We start from the raw sequence: 22,814 nt of genomic DNA, 5'->3' as shown, positions 1-22,814 counted from the left end.
TTTGTTTTGATTCTACTTAAACTGAATCAGTCATTTTTAACAGAAACAGGATAAAACAATTATGTGGGAGAGGAAAAAAACAATTTTTCACATGAAATATTTGTTCAGAAAATACATTTTTAGAAATATGTATTTTTCTGAAGTTACAAATATATTTTGATGACCCTAATGGGGAGAGAAAGGAAAAAAATGAAAATGACTTTAAAACTCTGGAGACAGACATCCAGCATTAGGCATTCCATTAGTACATAACAGAGGTAGATGCCCAAAGCATAAGACTACATATGTATAATCCTATGAAGTCTGTAACACCAAGAATTGACTTTTGATATATTCAAACTGTTAAAGTGTGAAAGTGTCTATATTTGTTAACGAATCATATGTGAGAATTAAAAGTTGCTTCTGTGATATATTCAAAATTAAGAAAGACAGGTTATAGAAATTTACTTGAAAAAACTACTTTAAAAAATTAGGTATGGGCAAAAAAACTGGAAAGATCATACTGTTAGAAGAAAATTAAAACATACAAATCTCTTATAAAGTCTACACTTGCACTGCTTCAAAACTATAAATTCTTGGTCTACTTAAGACATACAAACAAATGGGGAGCACAGATGATGTTTCATAAGCATGCCTTGTGAAGGAAAAACCAAAGTAGGAACCACTCCTGCTCAAAGGGTTTGCCCTTTATCCAAAGAGTGACATAGAAATATATTTGTATGCTTCATGTGGAAAAAAATGTATGTTTATGATGCTCAGGATTATTAACTTTTTATTCCAGGTATGAATCAGACTTAAGAAGCATTCAACTGTAACTTTTTTTTGAGGGGAGGGAGGTGACCAGGGATTAAACCCAGGGTGCTTAACCACTGAGTCAAATCCCCAACCCTTTGAATTTTTTTATCTTGAGACAGAATCTAAGTTACTTAGGACCTCACTAAGTTGCTGAAGCTAGCTTTGAACTTGCGATCCTCCTGCCTCAACTTCCCAGGCCACTGGGATTACAGCTGTACACCCAGTCAACATTTATTCATTAAGTACTTTATTTAGAACCTGAAGAACAACAACTAAGAGACTACAAATACTGCCTTTATTCCAAACTTTCCCAAAGAACAAACTCTTAGGTTTTATAATTTAGTAAACACAGTCCTAGAGAGAAATGAATTTCCAAAATCAGAAAGCGAAAAGCAATAGAACTCTATTCTTAACTCCTGAAAACAAGTTACGGTCGCCCATGTAATGGTAATATAATGTAATAAGATAAACATTTATAAATTATTGTAGAACAGACAATTTTCACCATCTAGAAAAACATATTTTTTTAAAATCATTGATGTTGCTACATTTCAAATAATATTTCATTAATTTTCTTAGTATTTGGAGAGTATCTAATTACTCAACATTTCTGTGCTTTATTTTACCATTGTCTATACAATAAAGTCCTAATGTCCATAACATTCTACAATGTGTTATAGAAATTGATGGGTTTAATTACTTAATGTGCATGGATCAATTTAAAATAAATTGAAAATGAGCACACCATACACTCTACTTAATCTTGTTACAATCTTGTTTCAGAATTTGCTTCCTAATTTGCAACCCAGTATGCTACTTTTTAAAACAAATATAAAATTTTCTCTTACATTTTAGCAGTTAAAGCAAAAGTGATTTGAAGTAGGTAGAATTCTACCAGTGAGTGTTCTGATGGGGGGAGGAGGGGAGATCCTAGCTTCTATTCTAAATGTTTTCACTTGGTGTTTTGTCAAACTTTTTTTTTCTTAAAAATGGAAATGAAATAACATTATACTTTCTCTATACCTTACCTGCAAAATAATTTTTTAATGAATTATAGGCACAAAATACAGATAAGATAGACAAATAAAATAATGAAAGAAATCATTCCCAGTCCATGCTAGTTGGTCAAAGATGGCACAGAACTATAAAGACTAACATGCATATATTTTAAGTCATCCAAGTATCTGCTTAAGGTACCACACATCACTTTTCATGTTTCTGAAGCATTTTAAAACTGAAGGTGATAAAAACTCTCAGATGCCTATGAACTCCATTTACATGAAGTACACCACTATAATTTTTAAAATGCATTCATATTCAAATCTGAGAAACATGATTCTTAGCTCATCAGGCCTGCTTAATTGCACTAACATCTGCAATCAATTTAAATTCTTTAAGATAGTCTTTCACAGCACTTAAAGTGAGTTCATGCTGGGATAGATTCAACACACTCACTAATTTATAGACACACACAGGCAGATGAGACCTATTTTTCTGAGGTGGGGTATAACAGTGAAGGGCAGTCTGAATTTTCCAATTATCAATGGGACACAAAGGATGCGTGCTACATAACTTACTAAGGCTACATGAGGAGATGACAGCACTGTACAAACATAGCATAGATTAAGGCTGAAACTAGCATTTGATTTAAATCTATTTGTAGGTCATGAGCCATTAAAAGGTTTGATGAAATAAAGAGCAAAACCCAAAAGTACCAATTAAAGTTATACAGAAAAATATCATTGCTTAATATGTCATTTTCATCCTTGAAAAAAAGGGAAAAATAAAAGAAAATGCTAATAACCCTGAATTATTTTTTAACCAAAGACCTAAATTGGCATAAAATAAAAGAATATGAGACTTTAAATCAGGGGTCTAGAGGACCTGGGTATGAGGTACAGCAGTAGAGTTTAAGAAACTATCTGCATCCTTTAAAAAAGAGACAAAAACAACTAAATAGCAAAGATCAAAAAGCCAACCATATTGAACAGCAAAATTATCCTCTCCACAATCCTCAAAAGACAAGCAATTGAACATGAAACCAGAAGCAGGCAAATGATATGCACAATATAAACATTTGTGTTGGGGAAAAATAGAGGAACCCACAAGATATCTGACAAACAGGAAAAAAGAATTCCATACTGACCCACAGGTACTCACAGGAAATCATTGTAGGCCAATTTGGAACCAAAAGCTAAAACTGAGAGGTCTCTGGTCTACGGAAACTGCAGGTAAGGGGAGGAGGCCAGGGGGGTCTACATCCTATGAACCTCCAACATTGTAGAACTGTGAGGAAAAAGTGCCCAGAATGTCATCAAAACTGAGAACATGCCTACAGAAGATAAAATTCATCTCAAAGATAATCCCATAAATTAAACTGCAGTTTCTAATTTCAAAATGAGGAATAAATAAGTCATGAAACAAATATTTAAAGCAGAATTTTTAAAATGAGGTGAGGGAATTTGGGAAAAAAATAGAAGATAAAAATCATTTCAGAAATGAAGACTAAAGTAGAAGGAATACAAAAATAAACATAATAATGTCACAAGAGATTCAGAAATGAAGTTTTTAAAAATCAAAATAAGGCAAAAAGTATTGGAAAGAAAGTGACATATTAAAGATAGACCAAAATCCAACATTTAGATAACAGATTTAAAAAGATTGAACTTTTTAAAGTACACAGTGAAATGGTGTAGTGCATACCTAATCATCCCATTCGGACATCCAGATAAAAGAATATAAGGAATAAAAACCAGTTACCAGCCAATCATTGAAACAGTAACACTATTTATTGTTTTTTATGCTAGAAGGAAGCAGCATAATTTAATATTTTAAGCAGGGAGGGGGAAGTGTGTGAGGCAAAGTTTTTATATCCAATAAAACTGAACCTAGGCAACAAATGGCATATACTGTCATCAATGTGCAAAACTCAGGAAATATTGTTCTATGAGGCCTTCTGAGGAATCTACTAAGGAATAAACTTCAGAAAGACAAAATATCTAGACAAATATCAACAAAAGGACTAGTGATAAGCATTCAAAACAGATATTCATACAAGTGAAGACTAAATGAAGACCTGAAGAAGACTGCATGAAATGTAATGGCTATATGTTTAATCAACACAGGTACTGGTCAAGAACGAAAAGAGACTGGAGATAGAGACAGCATATGCCATATGCCAAACTTTTGAAATACACAAACCACATATTTCTCTTTTGATATCTTGCACTGGAAAGGCCTAGAAACAGCAATTCACCCATTAGTACTAACCATCCTTGGCCCCAATATGGCAATCCTGAAATACCACTCCACCTAAAAGAAATGATGGTGAAAGGTCTAACATGAGAAATACATACAAGAAGCCAGAATCATCTTAGCAGTTACTAATGCAACAATTCAAAGCTGCCAGGATCATGCCAAAATGACTAGAAGACAACTAGACAAAGTCCCGCTAACCAAAGGCAGGACAATCTGAGCTTCACTAAAAGTAATAATTGTGATGCATAAATTATTAACAACGTAAATATCACTAAGAATTTATGACAGGGAATCAATTCAAAGGATGGAACCAATTCAATATCTAGAAAACTGGCAGAGAAAATCTAGCATTTATCCTAAATTTCCTATATCACTTGGTAGCCAAATAGTATGAGAGGAAATGTCTATAAAATTATTACAATTGATAAATGAAAAAAATTAAAGAATTTTAATTACAAACCAGACATAAGTAACCACTGCTAAAAGAATATCATATTTCCTGAGTCTGGTCCAACCTCTGATCTACCTGCCATTTTTTAGGAAATATAAAAGAGAAACAAGTTAATTTCACCATGAGTATGCAAATTAGCAAAACCCATGCTGTACTGGACAAATATAGGGATGAATGGGGAATCTGGAGATTTAAAGATAGATATATATAAAATTTATTCCATATGAAAGTAACTAAGAATTGAAAGAAGGCCTCAAATCTAAACTAACTTAGTCACTTAAGTTTAATGCCACCAACTGGAAAGATATTCCAATTTTTAAAATAAAAGAACAATGATGGTGCCTTAAGATACACTTTGGTATGTTAAAACCATAAAGAAACTCAAGAAAGTTATTCTTAGAAGAGTAATTGCTTTTATGAGAAACCTAAGCGGGTTTCAGATTGGGCAGGGCAGCTGAAGTGCCTACTGGGATGGTTGCAACATAATGTTTATTAATCTTGGCATTGTTCTTAAGGTAATTTACCAAGCATCTGCTTTACTTTACAAAAAGGTTTAAAGGAAGATGGGACTGAGGGTGTAGCTCAGAGGTAGAGCTCTTTCCCAGCAGCATGCACAACTTCCTGGGTTTGATCCCCAACACACAAAAAAAGCAAAGAAAGAAAGATGTTCTGGTTTCTAGTCCTTGCTATATCACTAATTTGAGGATGTCACGTATTCCTTGAGCCTTTTTCCCATTTGCAAAATGTAAAGTTGCTCTAAGATATATTCCAGATCTAAATTTAAAAAAACTAATAACTACTAGCCATGTATGGAGGTGCGAAGTCTATAATCCCAACTACTAAGGAGATTAAGGCAAAACAATCACAGGTTTGAGCCAGCCTTGGCAACTTAGTTCATTCACAGAACTTTCCTTACTTCTTCATTTTCTCTCAGAAATATTTCTTCTTCCAAAATATTCATTTCATTTGAACATTTTTGTCATCACCTTCATAACCACCATGATTTTATGTCTCAAAATAAAAAAAGGCTGGGGTGGTATGTAGCTCAGTTGTAGAGTGCCCTTAGGTTCAATGCATAGTACAAAGAGAAGGAAGGGGAAAGGGGGGACACTAATAACTATTGTATATGCCTACTAAAAAAGAGTAAAACAAAACCATCTTTAAAACCATCCTTAACAAAACTAACCACCAAGAAATGGTTTCAAACTTATCCAAACAGTTTGCAAGTTTCCCAAGAAAAAGTCCATGCATAAAATCTAACAGTAATATATAAGGAACAGTTAAAAATGAGATTGTCTATCTTTTAGACTACATTGTTTTAATGCCTTAATGAATCCCATAGGCAGATCCTAAATTTACTTAATCTATTATGGAAAGCTTCTGATAATAAAGGGATTTGAAAATAATTTTGTATCACACTGACAATAAGAGACTATACTGACCACATTTATGTTCTTAGAATTAGGGCAGTACCACTAAACTGCACATGTCAGGAAATGGTAATAAATCAGAAAACCAAAAATAAGGAACAAATGCCTTTTGCACATTATGAATGACACACTAAGGATTCAAACACACACACACACACACACACACACACATATAAAATTTATTCCATTTGAAAGTAAGAATTGAAAGAAGGCCTCAAATCTTAACTAACATAGTCACTGAAGTTTAATGCCACCAACTGGAAAGATAAATCAGTTCACTGAAGCTTTAAAACCATACTCTAAAAGCATACTCTCTCTTTCCATGCTGATACCTGTTCTTTGGGACATATTTTTCTGATTATTTCTCCAAGTTACAGAATATCTAGCAAAATTCTTAGTAGTTTCAGTATGTATGCCACTGAAACATACATTTTGATGTTACGCACATGCAAGCAGCCTTGCAGCCACAAATATTCACCAACCTCAGACTTTACATTTTACCTACTCCTAGTCTATTGTTGAATAATGTTATACTAAGAGACATCTGGCGATAAAACTCATCCTTTACCGCCAAGTAGTTCTTACTCTTGGCTGTGCACTGGAATCCCAAGAAAGATTTACTTGATATAAATGCCTCAGTCCTAACCACAGGAATTCTGGTATAATTGTTAAATGGTGTGGCCTGGACATTGAGATATTTAAAGTTCCCCAGATGATTCTGATCAATATCAAGGTTGAGAGCTATTATTCTTGGCCACTTTTTCCCCTTCACTTCATCAATTATCCTTCCTCTTTGCTCACTGAAAAATTGTTCATTCACAGAACTTTCCTTACTTCTTCATTTTCTCTCAGAAATATTTCTTCTTCCAAAATATTCATTTCATTTGAACATTTTTGTCATCACCTTCATAACCACCATGATTTTATGTCTCTTCTTGATGGCACTTGCAAAGTTATCACTACTTTTCTGGTTATCAGACAAAAGTTTAATTATGTTTATAAAAATAAGTATAAGCATAGCAAAATGTCTTGGGCCAAGAAACAACTGAATGACCAAAGATAAGAAAACCCCAGATGACCTCTAATGCCAACAATGCTAATAAACATTGACCAATTCAGTCTCTACATTTCAGCTAGTAAATAACACTTTATCTGGTAAGTCTTTAAAAAATAATGATAATAATAGCTGGGTATAGTGACACACGCCTGTAATCCCAGAAGCTCAGGAGGCTGAGGCAGGAGGATCGCAATTTTAAAGCCATGCTTAGCAACTTATTGAGGCCCTAAGTAACTCAGAGAGACCCTGTCTATAAATAATAACATAAAAAGGGCTGGGGATGTGGCTCAGAGATTAAGTCCTTCCGGCTCAATTCCCAGACATCAAAAAAAAAAATTTTTTTAAATAATATGAAGAAGAAAAATATCTCAACCTGTAAGATTTTTTAAAAGCCAAAAATAAACAATTTTAATTTGAACCTTATTTCTACCTATTTAAAAAAAAAAAAAAGATCAGTTTCTTCATTACCATCTCCTATCTAAAGAATACCACAATGCAATGATAGCAAAGAAGTTTAAACACCACTAGAGCTGCCCAGAAACAATGCATAAAGAAACTGGATAAATTTGAGCTGTAGAAAGATAATTTTAATTGTACATAAAAAAATTTATAACTTGCCCTACAAAGGCAGAAATTTACGAAATAATATTAACAAGAAATTGGTTCACTGCCCCGAACTCTGAAATTTTCTCCTACTCAGCAAGCAAGACCTAGAGACAAACAGACAAAGTATTGTGGGCAAGAGTGGTGTTGTTATAGACTTCTAATAGTACCCTCATTTTTTACTAAGCTCCCATGTTGTAAGGTTGCTTTCATCAAATCCTAACTTGATGTTTAAGTCAACAATAATCCGTGGTAATTTTAATTATCAAGAATATGTATAATTTTGGTCCTTTAAGTTTCTAGAAGTTAAAATATGAAACTCCTTAACAAAGAATGAGAGAAAACAATAACTTTGTTTCTGACAATATTTTTAATTAACATTTGAAACTGCACTGTAAGCAAGAAAAATAGATGATGAAAGGTATGAAAATGTATTTACTACTACTACAGTAGTAACAAATCAATGCTAAAACAAATTAGCTTCACATTTTTCCATCTCAAAAAAATATAAGCAAGGAGCTGGGGCTGTAGCTGAATGGTACAGCACTTGCCTCAAATGTGTGAGGCACTGGGTTCGATCCTCAGCACACATAAAAATAAATAAAATAAATAAAAAAAATATGTGTCCATCTACAAAAATATTTTTTAAATACACACAAATCTGAATATATGACTAACATCTTCTCAAAATATAATTTTTTCTGTTAAGAGATATCTAGAAGGATCATACTACACAATACTATATCCTTCATACTTGAAAACATAATGCTAGCCACTCAAGTTAAAACAAGTGATATGATGATAAGACCTCTCAAATACTTTTAAACACTGAAACATGTATACAAATATTATATATACATACATACATACATACATACTCATTCAAATGTATACATATAACCACACAGAGGATTATTGTTCCACACTTACGAATTCAAAGTGGATGTTATCGCCTGTATTTAAAAAGAATTTGTTATGGTATTTTTATATTCTTTTTAAAGTTATATTCTGTAATACTTGATATTTAATTTAATTTCTTATTTTAAAAGTCTAGGCCAGAATTTCAGTAACATTTAAGAATAGGTTCAAGGAATAAAGTTATACTATATGAACTTTCTCAATAAATACTGTTCACATAGAAACTAGTTTTACTACTAAAAACAAAAATGGAAAACAAAGTCAGAGGGAACTAACAAACTTCTAGGAGCATTTATAAAAGAGGAACTGTGCCACAACTTCCAGAAAAGAATAAAAAAAAAAAAAACTAAACAAATAGAACGTAAAGAATGATGTTCTCTGTAAGAATCTGAGTTTTATGAGGTAGCCATCCACCTAAATGGCCATGTCACTGTAGCTGTGAAACAAGCCAGTACCAAACAAATGGAGGGATGGGGACCCTATGGCAGTCTCTGGCAACATGCTACTGCATTCAGAAGGGCTTTTACTAGAAGAATGCATTTCAAAGAGAAATATTTAAAGTATTTTATCCACAGCCAAAAAAGAAGGCTACATGCTAACAGAAAGCAGTCTAGTTGCAAACTAGCAGGACAGTTTCATATTAATGTACAAAAAATTGGGGGAAATTCAAGCCCTAACTCACTAATGAGCAAAGGTTCATCTCTGCTGAAGGGAGACATAACACATTATACAAGATAGCAGGAAAGCACTTTCCATCAAAAATCCATTCACATTTTTCACTCTCTCCCAGAAATTCTTCATGCACACAAAGATACCACACAGATATCTTTCAGGTTCTCCTCATTCCTCTTAAATCCTACTCCCTCTGATCCTCTTCCTCTACACAGGATCTCCCATTCCTTTCAGGGGGTTCCTTGTACTCTTCTGGCATGAAGGATTTCAACTCTCAGGCCTTCTGCAGTTCTGCATTGCCACAGATTAGCCTGAAAGACCTCAGGGTGGAACACAAAGACTCTTTCCTCTCAACAGATAGGAAAATATAGCATATATATTTTACTAATTCTTTGTGATAAAGCAAATATCTCACTCTCAATCTTATTATGAACAGTAGTCCTTTTTAATACATTCTTTAATTATGAATAAATTAATCCAAGATTTCCTGTGAACCCTGTCATAGGAGACTGTATTACATTATTCAGACATAATGTAGATGGAGCCAGCTCACCCTAAACACAGCTCAAAATACCAATAAGAAAATAAGCACTGACATAAACCCTAATGTCACAGACACAGGGCTTGATGTACCCAATACAAGAGAAAAAGAAGACAAAACCAAGAAAAGGCAGCAAATATTAGGATCCATCTCCCAAATCTGGTTTGTCCACATAAAGCACAAGAATCTTGACTATAAAAACCATATTTTAGCAATATCTGAAGAACTGCTTAAAGCATTTTAAGGGAAGACAAGAATGAAAAATAAGCCACACTAAAAAAATAATAATAACAATACTTATGGTTCAGTTAACCATTTCTCAGTCCCTTCCATTTGGAAAACAGTGAAAATCCTATGCAGCTGTGGCTGTCATGGTGTGAAGTGATAAATACAATCAATAAGAGTTTAAGTTATAGGTTACGGATTAGTAAAAAACATATATTATAGATATAAGATTTTGATAAGTGAGATAAGGCAATTATAAAGCAAGAACTGTCATAGGCCTAAGACACTATTTTGCTGCCTTCTATAAAAACTGTTACAAGATTTGTTTCTGAGAAACTGAAATGAAAGTTGTTTTCATATAATATATTGTTTACTGTATTTTGTACCCCACAAAATGTACTTAACCCAGGATATGGTGGTCTTGGTGACCCAAGACTTTGAAGTAGATTTTCACCCCCACTAAGTGACCAAACTCAGGATACAGTTGTCTAACACCTGCTCGGACCCAAGATGTAGCTAACCAAGTTGGTTTTTGTACTTAAATTCCCAAGACACAGGCCAGGAAATTGCTGCTCTCCCACAGAGCTTCAGTCTTTATGGGTGGGTGACAGTCCCTGGCCAGGTAAATAAAGCTCTCTTTGATTTGAATTCGGGCTTCGAGTGTTTTCTGAAATGGCTCTTCATAATAGTGGCTTAAGAGACCACAGCCTGTTCTGCTCCATAAGTTTCCTCTTACTTTTTCTGGCAACTGTGAATTATCTTCCATTTTGCCTATCTCTTCACAATCACTTTAGTTTTCATTTTTTTATTTTTTATTTTATTGGTTCTTTTAGTTGTATACAAGAGTAGAGTCCATTTTGATATAATTATACAAGCATGGAATATATCTTATTCTAATTGGGACCCCAGTTATATGGATGTAGATGATGGAGAGATTCACTATGGTGTATTCACATATGCACACAGGAAATTTACATCAGATTCATTCCACTATCTTTCCATTTCATATTCTCCTGCCCTTTCCTTCATTCCCCTTTGTCTAATCTACTTAACTTTTTTCAAGATCCTTATTACCAACTGCACAGTAGTCTCACTCTCCAGCTAGAAACTCAAACCTAAGTAAATTGTATATTCTCTATGAAAAAAATTTTCTTCAGTGAGTCATTTACCAGAGAATGAACACAGGGCCAGTAGTACCTCTGTCATCTATTCTCTGAGTGAACACATGCTGGGTAACGGTAGGGTTTTTACAATGTCCTTATAATTGTCAGAGCGAATTAGAGAGATCCCACATAGGCAAAAATGTATATGGATGACATATGAAGCCATTACATCAACAAAGAAAAGAACTCAAAGCAGCTTAAATAAAAACATGTCTCATTTCACATAATGGAAGGGGCTAGAAAGAGGACTTCACTGGGCCAGAGCAGCAGTTCCAGGATCCCACTCTGCAAGCACCTCATAACCTTGCATAACTATTTAGCACAGAGGGAACAGCTCTCCAAAGTGGGGTCCTTAAATGAGGGAGGGGAAATATTTCTCAGAAGCCTCATACCATGTACTAGACAAACACATGCCTATGCCCTACAAAATTAGAAAAAAATGAATCTGACATTGTCAGCCACTAATATGATCGTTTCTTAATTTAATAAACCTTCCTAACTGCAGAAAGTCAGTATTGCATCTTGACCACCAAAACTCACACATAAGTCTTGGTAATAACTAGTTTGAGCGATGCCATTTTTCCCTATTTTTTCCCATTTTATTCTAAAAACTAACCTTACCTACTTTAGGCCTACTTTTAGGATTAATGTTTATAAATATTTCCAAATCAACTGCAGGTATCAGTGATAATCTTAATGACTACCCGGGAAGGAAAAATATCTCAAAGCAAAAATCAAATAATAAATTTACTTGACACGTACTTGGCATTATCCTCTCTAGAACAACCCATCTACAAATTTTGGCTCTGTTTTTCACACTAACTTTTTCAATAGTCATTAATATAAATAAAGTGGCATGACAAAGTCTACAGAGTTAATAAAATGTGTTTCTACTTCCCAAGCAGAAACATGATTGGTCAGTTTGAATTTTCTATAATGTTAACCATCTGCCAAATTATTCAGAACTCTCCTAGAAAAAGTCATGATCCTCCACACACTAATTAGATGAGTCAATGCTGTAATGATCCTTTAGATAACTAATTTACTCAAGTCTGATAATTTAATTACCCAATTTTGATAAATAAAGTCTAATCTTAGACCAAAATGATTAAAGGATTAAAAGTTAAAATTAGCAAATGCAAACTGAAATAGATCCACTATTATGAAGTCCAAAACAGTTTGTTTTTCTCTTAGAAGTTTATTATCTCAAATTCCAGAATTAAAATATATTAATATATCAGGTTTTCTAAACCAGTTCTGATGTAGTATTCCTCGTACTTCTATTTAGTAAATTCATGATTGGTAGATTTAAAATTCCCTAATAGTTGTCTTTACTGACTATCCTATACAGTTCCATCATCTCTTCTCACTCTTTTTGCACATCGCATTTCACCTACTATTACATGTATATCTGTGTGTTTCAGTTAAAGGTGCGCAATGACAAGTAGCAGAATATCTTAGTGCCCCATCTCCTGTGCCTAAAAAGACTGCCTGACATTTGGACACTCAGTAAACATAAGAAAATGACTATCTCAAAGATGTGAACTTATAAGTAGTAAATGTGTATTATTACTTATATACTTTTGCACATACTATTAATTATGGTATGATTTAAATACCAAGAATAAAAAAAATCACAAGGAAAAACAATTGCTACTAAGCACTACCACAAGCAGCAGCCACCAGTTTAAAATTGGAATAAACGATTTAATGCTGATAATAAGGGTATGTTGTAGGTTTTCCCATTTTAAGAATGAGAAATTAAAGCTCGGAGAAGTAAAATAAGATGCCTGGGGTCAAACAAGATAAATAAGCAGATCAAAACAACAGAGCTCTGACTCATATACCCTTAATGCTGACCTGCAATGTCTATGTGTATCATTAAGGGGCAAAAGCACTTAGTATCAACATCTAAACAGCAGGACACTGAGCCCATCTATATAAAGAACTGGACAAAGCACAGTACTCACAGTGATTTCTACAACTGATCAGGCTACCAAAATGTGAGACATGTTTAAAAATTAAACACCACTTGAATCTTTCTTCCAAAAGAAATACCTCAGATTCACAGACTAGTCTAGTAGATAAATGGAGTTAAAGTATAAATAACTTATGTCCTTGTAACCAGGCCTTAGGATAAAGTATTCTGTGAAAACTAGTGTGTTAAGCTGCTCTTTTCTAATTCAATTCTACTTTAAATTTAGCCATGGTCATTTTCTACTGTCTTTCACTTCTTTCTTAGTGTCCATTTTATATTTTTCATCCAATTCATTTATTTACAATTTGTACATGACTAGTCAAGTTCATTTGCTGCTCCATGAAATGAATGCATTGATTCTCTATGCCAGTCATGGTTTCTTAGATATTTAGTCATTATTTCTGCCCACATATTTTATGTTTTCCTGAAAACCTGGCAGCCATGTGGAAGTTCAACGCTCCTTTCAATACCTGCACTTATAATTTGTTACAAGATAATTTTATCCTTCAAGAAGCTCACATTAAAAGTATACCCATTATGTATTCTGATTTAGGTAGAATAAAATTAGCCTCATTTTCCTACAATACAAATATTATGCTTGTTTATAGGTGACATTGGAAATCAATGCTCATCTTAATTCACCAACAAGGAAAGATCTCTTACAGTAGACCACAATGTTTCTTACCAATGTAACTGGTCAAAAACATAGTTTAAAAGTTATAAGATGGGCAATATTTTTAAACAAATGTATTACACTTCATGTGCCTTTAATCATACATTCAAAAGCCCTCTGATTACAGTGGCACACACACTTCAGTACTTCATTAAACAAAGGCATTGTTTTCCACACAACATCATGTTTCAGCAATATTTTTCAACTTGACAGTTTTACTTACTGTCTTAGAAGCAGTATTAATGTACTGCATCACCATTTCTTTTTTGATACCGAAGTCTTTTTCCCGCAATGGTGCCTTTTTATCTTCATTTAAATTCATATCTTCCTGGAAAACACAATTAAAATGCCTGGTTTTAGAATCTAAATAGTGCGGCAATTCTATATACGCTATGAATGGAAAAATCAATAATTTGTGACTAAAGCAGCATTAATTGTTTTGAAATGATTTACGTGTAATTCTGCCTAGAGAAAGGAAGAGAGAGGAAAGCTGGAGAGAGAGAAGAAAGTATTCTAGATGAGTTTAACAGGTAAAAGGCTTACCAGAAAATCTAAATTCACAGCAGGCTATTAAAGTTATATTCACATCACTATGGATAATTAGACAGTTGCAAATTTCTGCCTTTCCTAAGGTTATTAGGATTCACAATTTTAATTATTTTTTTACAACAGCTGAACCTGAAGCTATCTTGTACTGTTTTGAAAGAGCTGTTGTGTACCAGAAAAATTAGAAAGTAAATAAACTTCTACTTCCCCGATTCTGAAAGCTACAAGAACACCACACAATCAAATCACTAGAACTGATTCCAGCAAATGACAAAGCATCTTATGGTTTTAATTTATTTTTCCCCATCTCTTTCTAAAACATTAACTAGTTTATTAACTGAAAGATCTAAAGCACATAAAAGTTACACTAAGATAAACAGGTACCACCTAAAAATCTAACATTCCTCAAGAGCACCAACCAAAATAAGCGTTTAAGCATCATATATGTCCCTATGGAAGTAACTGACTAAAAATACAAGTCAGGCATATCCATACAAACATATGAATTGCTATCAATTACGTTGCTTAAGAGGCTGCTATTGAAGAGCAGAAGAAAGGGAGACAGGTAAGAAAGAAATGACTGAAAATGAAGGGAAGCTCAAAGGGATTTCCTGCCAGCCTTAGCCCTGGGCCATATGTGATAAGCAATGTTAAGGACTTGTATATACATCAACTCCATGTCTACTCAGAATAGGTCCATGAAAATCAGGACTTTGGGTCATCTATTGACCAGGTTATCCAAACTTAAACTTAACAGTAAGTAAGTTTCTGCCAATTTTTATAAGTGAGCTACACTCACTGGGTACTGAAGTTTATGCCTTTATCCAACTCAGTTTTTGGCCACCAAACCTCAAGCACTTAAAATTCAAAATTCCCTTCACTTCATCTTGAGAGAAATATTTGAGATCTTAGAAATTGTTCCATTTGACACCTCAATAAAAGGTAGTAATTATTAATTCCACTCTTGTCACTACTCCAGTTAGAAATATCCTTGAAATTAGGTGAATAATAGCTTGTTTTATTTCATTTTTTTCTGTAAACCAATAATTCTCAATAGGCTTTACTACCACTTAGCAGTTTTAGAAATTTCTAGAGGCATTCTGATTAAAAGTGACTAAAGTGATGCTTTAAGCATTTATAGGAGCAATCCCTGCTAGATTTTCCCTGGTTATACTCACAGGACAAAAAAAAATGTTCTGTACCTACAAGAGATTCACAGACCTTTAAAAATAAGAAAGACTGTGGGGCTGGGGATGTGGCTCAAGCGGTAGCACGCTTGCCTGGCATGTGGGTGGCCCTGGGTTTGATCAAATAAAGATGTTGTGTCCACCGAAAACTAAAAAATAAATATTAAAAAAAAAACTCTCTTTCTCTCTTAAAAAAAAAAAAAGATTGTGGAATTAGATATAAACTGTAAAATGGAACCAATTGTTAAATTGTAACATATTATGTATTTTGTATTGCCTGGTTTTAATACACCAAATTTCTCAAGAATCCAACTATTCTGTAAATTATACTTACAATTCTTTTAAGCTTTATCAATAGTTCTACTCCATTTCTGAAACATAGGTATCCCTGGCCAATACTGTTTGTGACATCTGAATCCTCAAAACAGCACACTGTGTCAGTCTGTACTGTAGTGTTGTACTCACAGCGGTATGAACCGGAGATTCAAGAATGTTTCTTTACTTTCTTCAATAGTCAGTGCCACTTTACACTGAAATACAAACTAATTATGTAGTACAGAAAGGTGGTATATTGATTTTTTAATTATGGATATAGGTAGCTTGTATTATATAAATAATTTCACTAGCAATATGCCAGGCATGGAAGAGACAAACATTACATGTTTTCCTTCATGTGTGGAAGCTAAAAAAGTTGATCATATAGAAAGTACAAAGCAGTGTTAACCAGAGGCTGGGAAGTGGTTAGGGGAGAGGGAAAAGAGAAGGGCTATTCAATGGGTATGAGGAGATAATAGGATTAAGTTCTAATGTTCTGTAGCACAGTGGGTTGCTACAATTAATAATTTATTTTACATCATAATAACTAAAATAATTTTGAGTGTTTCCAACCCAAAGAAATAGTGTTTGAGTTAAGAGATACCCTAATTACCCTAATTTGATCATTGAACATTGTATATGTGTTGGAATACCACACCCTACCCCATCAGTATGTACAATTATCATGTTAAAAGTAAAAATAAAAAGATCTTACTGGAAGCAAATAATGGGGAAGCTAGGGGATAATTGTTATAAAAGGTGGGGGAAACCTAAGAGTTCTGAGAATCTGTCATAAATTATTCACTATTAATTTCCAATTGTTAAACATAACTCAGCCTCTTTAACCAGCAAATTAAAATACTTAATAGATACAGAATACTAAAAGACATAAAGCCCATTACCTGTGGCCAAAACTGAATTAAAATTTCAAGATGGATAGTTCAAAGAAAAAGAAAAGCAGCCACTTTCTTTTTAGAAAGATGTTTCCAGAGGACATGAGTTCATATACAGAAGGGGTCCTGATGGTTAATTTGAGGTTCATCTCTGGGATTCAGAACGCCCAGACAGCTGGTGAAGCAACATTTCTGGATGATCTCTTAAGGTGATTCCAGAAGAGATGAACATTTGAATCAATTGACTAATTAAGAAGATTCAACCTCACCCAATTGGGCAAAGCACTATCCAATCAACTAAGGGCCCAAGTAGTACAACAAGGCAGAGGAAAGGTGAATTCATTTTCCCTTCTTTAGCTGGGACACCCTTCTTCTGTCAGATTTTGAGACCTGAACCAATGTCTGCTTCACTTCTCCCCCACCCAGCTTCTCAGGTCTTTGGCCTTGGACTGAGCCACACTTCTGACTTCCCCCATTCTCCTGCTTGCAGAAGGCCTTTCAAGAAACAGTCTCCATATTCTCTCAAGTCATGAACCTTCTCTCATGTATCACTAAGTTTGTATATATTCTATTGCTTCATGCCTTTCTGGAGAACTCTGGCCAGTGTTTTCTTTTGGAATTAAGAAAAAGACCTGGAATTCTCCAATTGTTTTCCTCTGGCTAATGACACCTCTCTTGCTGATATATAGCACTAATCTTTCTGACAAAACTGTGATGATAGCTTCAATGTAAATACAAAATGAAATGAAGAAATGAGGCCACAAAAAAGGAATTGACTACCCAACACCACAAAAAGTCAAGGAGCACCCAGTTGGCATGGAACTGCATGCAATAGGTCATTACTCTCTGCATGTCCTTGAGGAAATGGAATGGCAAAGATAAGCTTTGCCCTTTATAAAAGGAACAAGGGAGCAATGGAGATGGGGGGAAAAACACATATTTCAAAGTATAAAGGTACAAGATTTTTAGAACAAATTATTTTCAATCTATAAAGAAGCAGGCTACAGGAAGAAAACCTCATGAGGCAATGCTAGTTAACTTCTAGAAATGGTAAAGTCCTTGGGAAATGTACTGAGAACTTTTTCCTAGAAACTTTGTGTCCATATGTTGTATGTCCAGAAGAATCAAGTATCTCCCAAGGCTATTGGACAAACTAAGCAGCAAAAGGTCAGCGAGGGAGAACAGTGAGAAAGTCTTTAATTTTCACAATTCTCAGTTTCTATTTGCTCAATTGTATCTCCATTGTCTTAGGTGAGATTCCCTAGAGGCAGAGACTGGGACAAAAACAGACACAGGTGATCTGTGGAAGAGATAATCTCTAGAATAAGGTACTTTCCTGGCAACTTGGGGTTTTTTTGTTTTTTGGGGTTTTTTTTTTTTTTTGGATCCCATGAATTTCCCCCAATACCAAAATATTTTTGATTAACAGTACCTAGCTAAGCCTACACATGGATATTTCCTGCCTGTTGTCCCACTCTGATTTCTCTTCTAAAAGCTTTCCTTGCCCCTGACTCATCTTTGGAGATTCATTACAGAAAGTTCTCCTCTTGTTCCTCAAAGCCAGCATTGAATGGACCTACTTTCCTGCCAGCCTTCCTCCAGATGGTTAGTATAGCAATGAGCAGGAAATCCCTCCCTCTATAAACAGTTAACACATTACTTATTCCCTGATAAAGATATACTGAGAAGGGTATATGACCTCTACAGTATTCTTCCCAAAATATTCCTCAATAACCATGAGAAAGGAGAAAAGAAAAATTAAAAAAAGATAAACCCAAATTGAGGACCCTTTACACAAATAACCAGGAGTGTCAAGGTCATAAAACATAAAGAACTGTCCTTGACTGGAGGTGGCAAAGGAGACATGGTGACTAAATGCAAAGTGTGGTTTGGATTGGAACCTGGAATATAAAAAGACATAACTGGAAATAAAGTCTACAATTTAGTTAGTAGTATCTATGTTTTTTTTTCTTATTTTTAATAATTGTCCTAATGTTATATAAGATGCTGATGTTAGGGAAAGCCAACTAAAGAGTACAGAAGAACTCTAAAATTGCAATGCTAAAATTATTTCAAAGTAAAAGTTTTAAAATATTAAAATAAGCCAAGCATGGGTTGGTGCATGCCTGTAATGGGGGGTGCATGCCTGAGCCCAGTGGCTCAGTAGGCTGAGGCAAGAGGATCACAAATTCAAAGTCAGCCTCAGCAACTTAGCTAGGCCTAAATGACTTGGTGAGACCCTGTGTCAAAATAAAAAAGGGCTGGGGATGTGGTTTAGTAGTTAAGCCCAGGGTTCAATCCCCCATACTGGGTGTGTGGGGAGAAGGATGAAATTAAAATATTTTGAACAATTTTATGAATAATTTGAAAACAATAAAAATGGAACATCACTCTTTCATTTAAAAAATTGACAAGTCCTCAAAAATCTAAAAAAAAATAAATAACTAGGTTTTGGGAGTGTTTGCTGTAGTAAACACACACTAGCTGAATGGATGGAGGAGAGGAGAGGCAAGGGAAGAAACCACTATGAAGACAAAGGAGAGGGAAGGGAAGAAACCACTATGAAGACAAATCCAAGACTAGTAAGACCAAGAGTTTGAACCTGGATAAAAACAAAAGTCCAACCCAAAGCTAGAAACAAGGCACTCTTGAGTTTCCTAAACACAAGGTCCTTGGTTACTTATACTTCATCCCATTCTCATCTAACCCTACCCTCTGAAACCATCCTTCTTACTCATTTTCCCAATGGCCTTTTCCAAAAACCTATGATCTGAAATAATGGTTAAATGGCTGAACTAGGCAATGTGCTAAATTTATAAGCTTTATTTAATCCTTACCAATAACCAATTTAGGTATCCCCTTCTCTATTCCTGTATATGTCAATCTACTATATCTTCTGTATACCTCAACTTGAGGTATTGAGAAAAACTTCAGGGGAATTCTTGAAGTTAACCATGGTTCTGTGGCTTATTTTTGAACTCTAATCAATCTAGTCTCCCCATTTTTATTCCCATATTTTTTGGTCTCCAGTATTAAATCCCATTTCCTGGGGGTCTAATACTATGGAGCTGAACACTAAGATTGCCAACACTGTGCTGATTCTTGATGTTCCATGCTTTGCTATCACCAAGAAGAATCTTCAAAGTGTTACCAACACAAGGTAGGCGAAGCTAAATCCATCAATTTTATAGGGGACAACATCAGGGATATAGAAAAGGATCAATGTGTGATTGAACACTTCCCTGTGGCACCTGGTAAAGGAGTAGAGAGGGCTGAGACCTCTCACACCAAGTCAGCACCTTCTCAGATACTCCAAAAGATTCTGTGGGTTTGACAGGGCCAGAAGTTGCCACAAACCAGAAGAATACCGGCTTCCTACTACTGATTTCTGACTCCACATTAGACAGAGAAAATGCTGGAACAAAATAAATGTTTCCACATTTTCTTTGGTAAAGCCAAGGAAAGAAAAAAAATGAATATTAATACCTGGGCACATACATGCAACTATTTAGAACACTAAGGAGCTATCATGCAGAGAATAGCAATAGAGTGGACATTTTTTTCAACTGAATTATAAACATTAAGCTCAATATTTTCATTCATGGATGTAGATTTTCAAGATAGCAAGCTCGTTAAATTTACATGCATCAAGTTGAGTAGGATAGTTAACACCATGGAGAGACAAATTAAATTTAAAATGATTGACTATTTGTAGAACACCAATACATACAAGCAGTAAGTTGTTGAAGATGGTCAGGTGAGGATAATTCAATCAAAAAGGAAAAACACTACAGAAAAACAGAGGAAAGACAGGAGTTTCAAAATGACTGCTGTATTATAGCAGATCAAACATCCATATGAATCAGTAAGTATAATATTGGAAGATAAAATTAGAAACACAGAAATAGCAAAAGCATTCATTTTTTAAATTAATTAAAGAAAGTCAATAATCGTCTGATTTCCATAGTTCTGTCTCATGGGTTAAAGCCAACATAATTATTCTTGGTAACATCCTCTGTCTTATTAACATTACATTGCTATACCCACATCTTCAGAAGAGACCCACAATTATCCCCCATTGTCTCTCCAGGAACGTACCCATAGTTCTTCTCAAAGTGTACTTCTGTTTTTAACCACATCTGAATTTCTCTTCAACATCCACAATGTCAAAGATCTTACTAATGTTCATCCCTACATTCAGGTAGATATTTACTACCATGAATGGTTTGCTGACAAAAAGTAGGAAATTTCATGACCCTTTCCAGGTCATTATACCCTCTAAAGTAGGACAGACTAAATGAATCATATCTAATTCTATAATTCAGCAATTTTTTTAATTTTAGATGGGGTTTAGAAATAATTAGAATGATCCAAAACATAATTATTACTATCTTTCATATTCAAGATGTGAACAAATAAATTTTAAAAATACCTTTACCTTCCATCCATTTTTACTGTTTCAATATAAATATTTATAACAATCTATTTTATATAAATGTGATTATAAACAGGCAAATTTTGGGGCTTTATCAATAGTTGGGTTCAGTTTTCTTGTTTCTCCTCACACTGTCTTTACTCAATTTCTTTAAAATTAATAGGAAGTCAGGTGGCCAGCTCATTAATAGAAGAACCACCAGAGAAATGACATTTACCCAGATATTGACAATAAACTCATAAACAGTATTATTTAACTAAAAATGCAACCTGAAGTTTATGGGAAGAATGTGAATTACTTTAATTAAAAAAAAAATTTCAATTTATCCTAATGATGATATCAAGAAAAAAATTCAAGTGTCCTATGTCTCATATAGTATGAATTTTAGTAAAACAAACAAGAAGCACTCTAAATTTGCAGGGTGTGGTCTGAGTCTCATTTGTTTAGGAAGAGAACCTTGCTTGAACAAGTACTGTTCAAGCACATGCACAAACACCCACAACTGCCAACAACTATCTGTAACCCTGCAGAAAAGAACACTGCCACTGATAGAGTTTCATTAACTCATCTGCTTTTTCAACTTTTCAAGACAAATAATCTGGGCTGTGGATGTGGCTCTGTGGTAGAGTGCTTGTCTAGCATGTGTAAGGCACTGGATTCGATCCCTGGCACCACATAAAAATAAGACAAAATAAAAAATTAAAGTGTTGTGTCCGTGTAAAACTAAAAGAAAATTCTAAAAAAACAAATAACCATTTCCTTGCAAATTACATACAGAAGAAAACAGCGGTTTGACTTCAGATCCAAAGAGTGACCTTTCTATAGAAAAAAAAACAGGACTGAGAAATGACCTTCCCAGTTGAGGAAGATGTGCCTGCAAACCTCCTGACTGGTCAAACAGCATGGTAAAACATACTGTAATGTTTATCTTTTTAAAATTTCTAACAATTTTATTGGTACTGCAAACTGTCACCAAGCAAAAATCACAGCTCCTCAATCATTTATTTTCTCATTTATCTAGATCTAGAAAAAATAAACACACATTGATATTATCCCCCAACAAACACAACCCATGAACCCACATGACAATCTCCTTGCACTATTGTCCTCTTCCTCCTATTTGGATCATTTGGATTGCTCTTAAACCACCTTCCCTTGAACTTTTTGACTTATACTCAATAGTGAAAGAAAAAAGATGAAAACTAACAGATCAGAAAAAGCATTCCCACAGAACCTCTCCCCATTTGATATTACCAACCTTAAATATGCCTTTTAGTAGGTGAAATATTAAAAATGCTCATAATATAGGAAAGTAGAATTGTAATAATATTAATACTTAAAATAAGTGATGGTGGGACTAAACAGCAGTCAATAAACACAAGAACTGACAAAAAGAGGTCTTCGTTGATTTTTCTTTACATGCAGTCTCCTGGTGACCCTTATAGTATGTCTTATGTGCTTAACTCAATAGGCACTCATTTAGTTGACTAGAGGAAGAGCTATGCATAAATCCCTAAATACCAAGGATTAAAGAAAAAAGGGTAGAAAAAAGAAAAATTGTAATTGGTGTGTACCAAAGAGTGGCAACGTAGACCAAATTTAGATAGATGAATCCTACTCCCACCGACAATATTAAAAAGTACCAAGCATACATAGTAGTGTTTGATTTTATCT

General features: G+C 34.3%; 1 protein-coding gene across 1 annotated transcript in view; it reads right to left on the bottom strand.

Annotated features, from left to right (window-relative positions):
- The window catches only part of Diaph3 (diaphanous related formin 3), a 455,034-nt gene that overhangs the window by 375,834 nt on the left and 56,386 nt on the right, over positions 1 to 22,814 (bottom strand). The window contains exon 4 of the mRNA XM_005338141.4: positions 13,988 to 14,092. Within this exon, the coding sequence (XP_005338198.1) occupies positions 13,988 to 14,092 (105 nt within the window). The remainder of the gene's footprint in view (positions 1 to 13,987; positions 14,093 to 22,814) is intronic.

The sequence above is a fragment of the Ictidomys tridecemlineatus genome, chromosome 6, assembly GCF_052094955.1.
Source record: "Ictidomys tridecemlineatus isolate mIctTri1 chromosome 6, mIctTri1.hap1, whole genome shotgun sequence".
In the NCBI taxonomy this organism is placed as follows: Eukaryota; Metazoa; Chordata; class Mammalia; order Rodentia; family Sciuridae; genus Ictidomys; species Ictidomys tridecemlineatus.
This window is presented reverse-complemented; position numbering and strand designations above follow the sequence as displayed.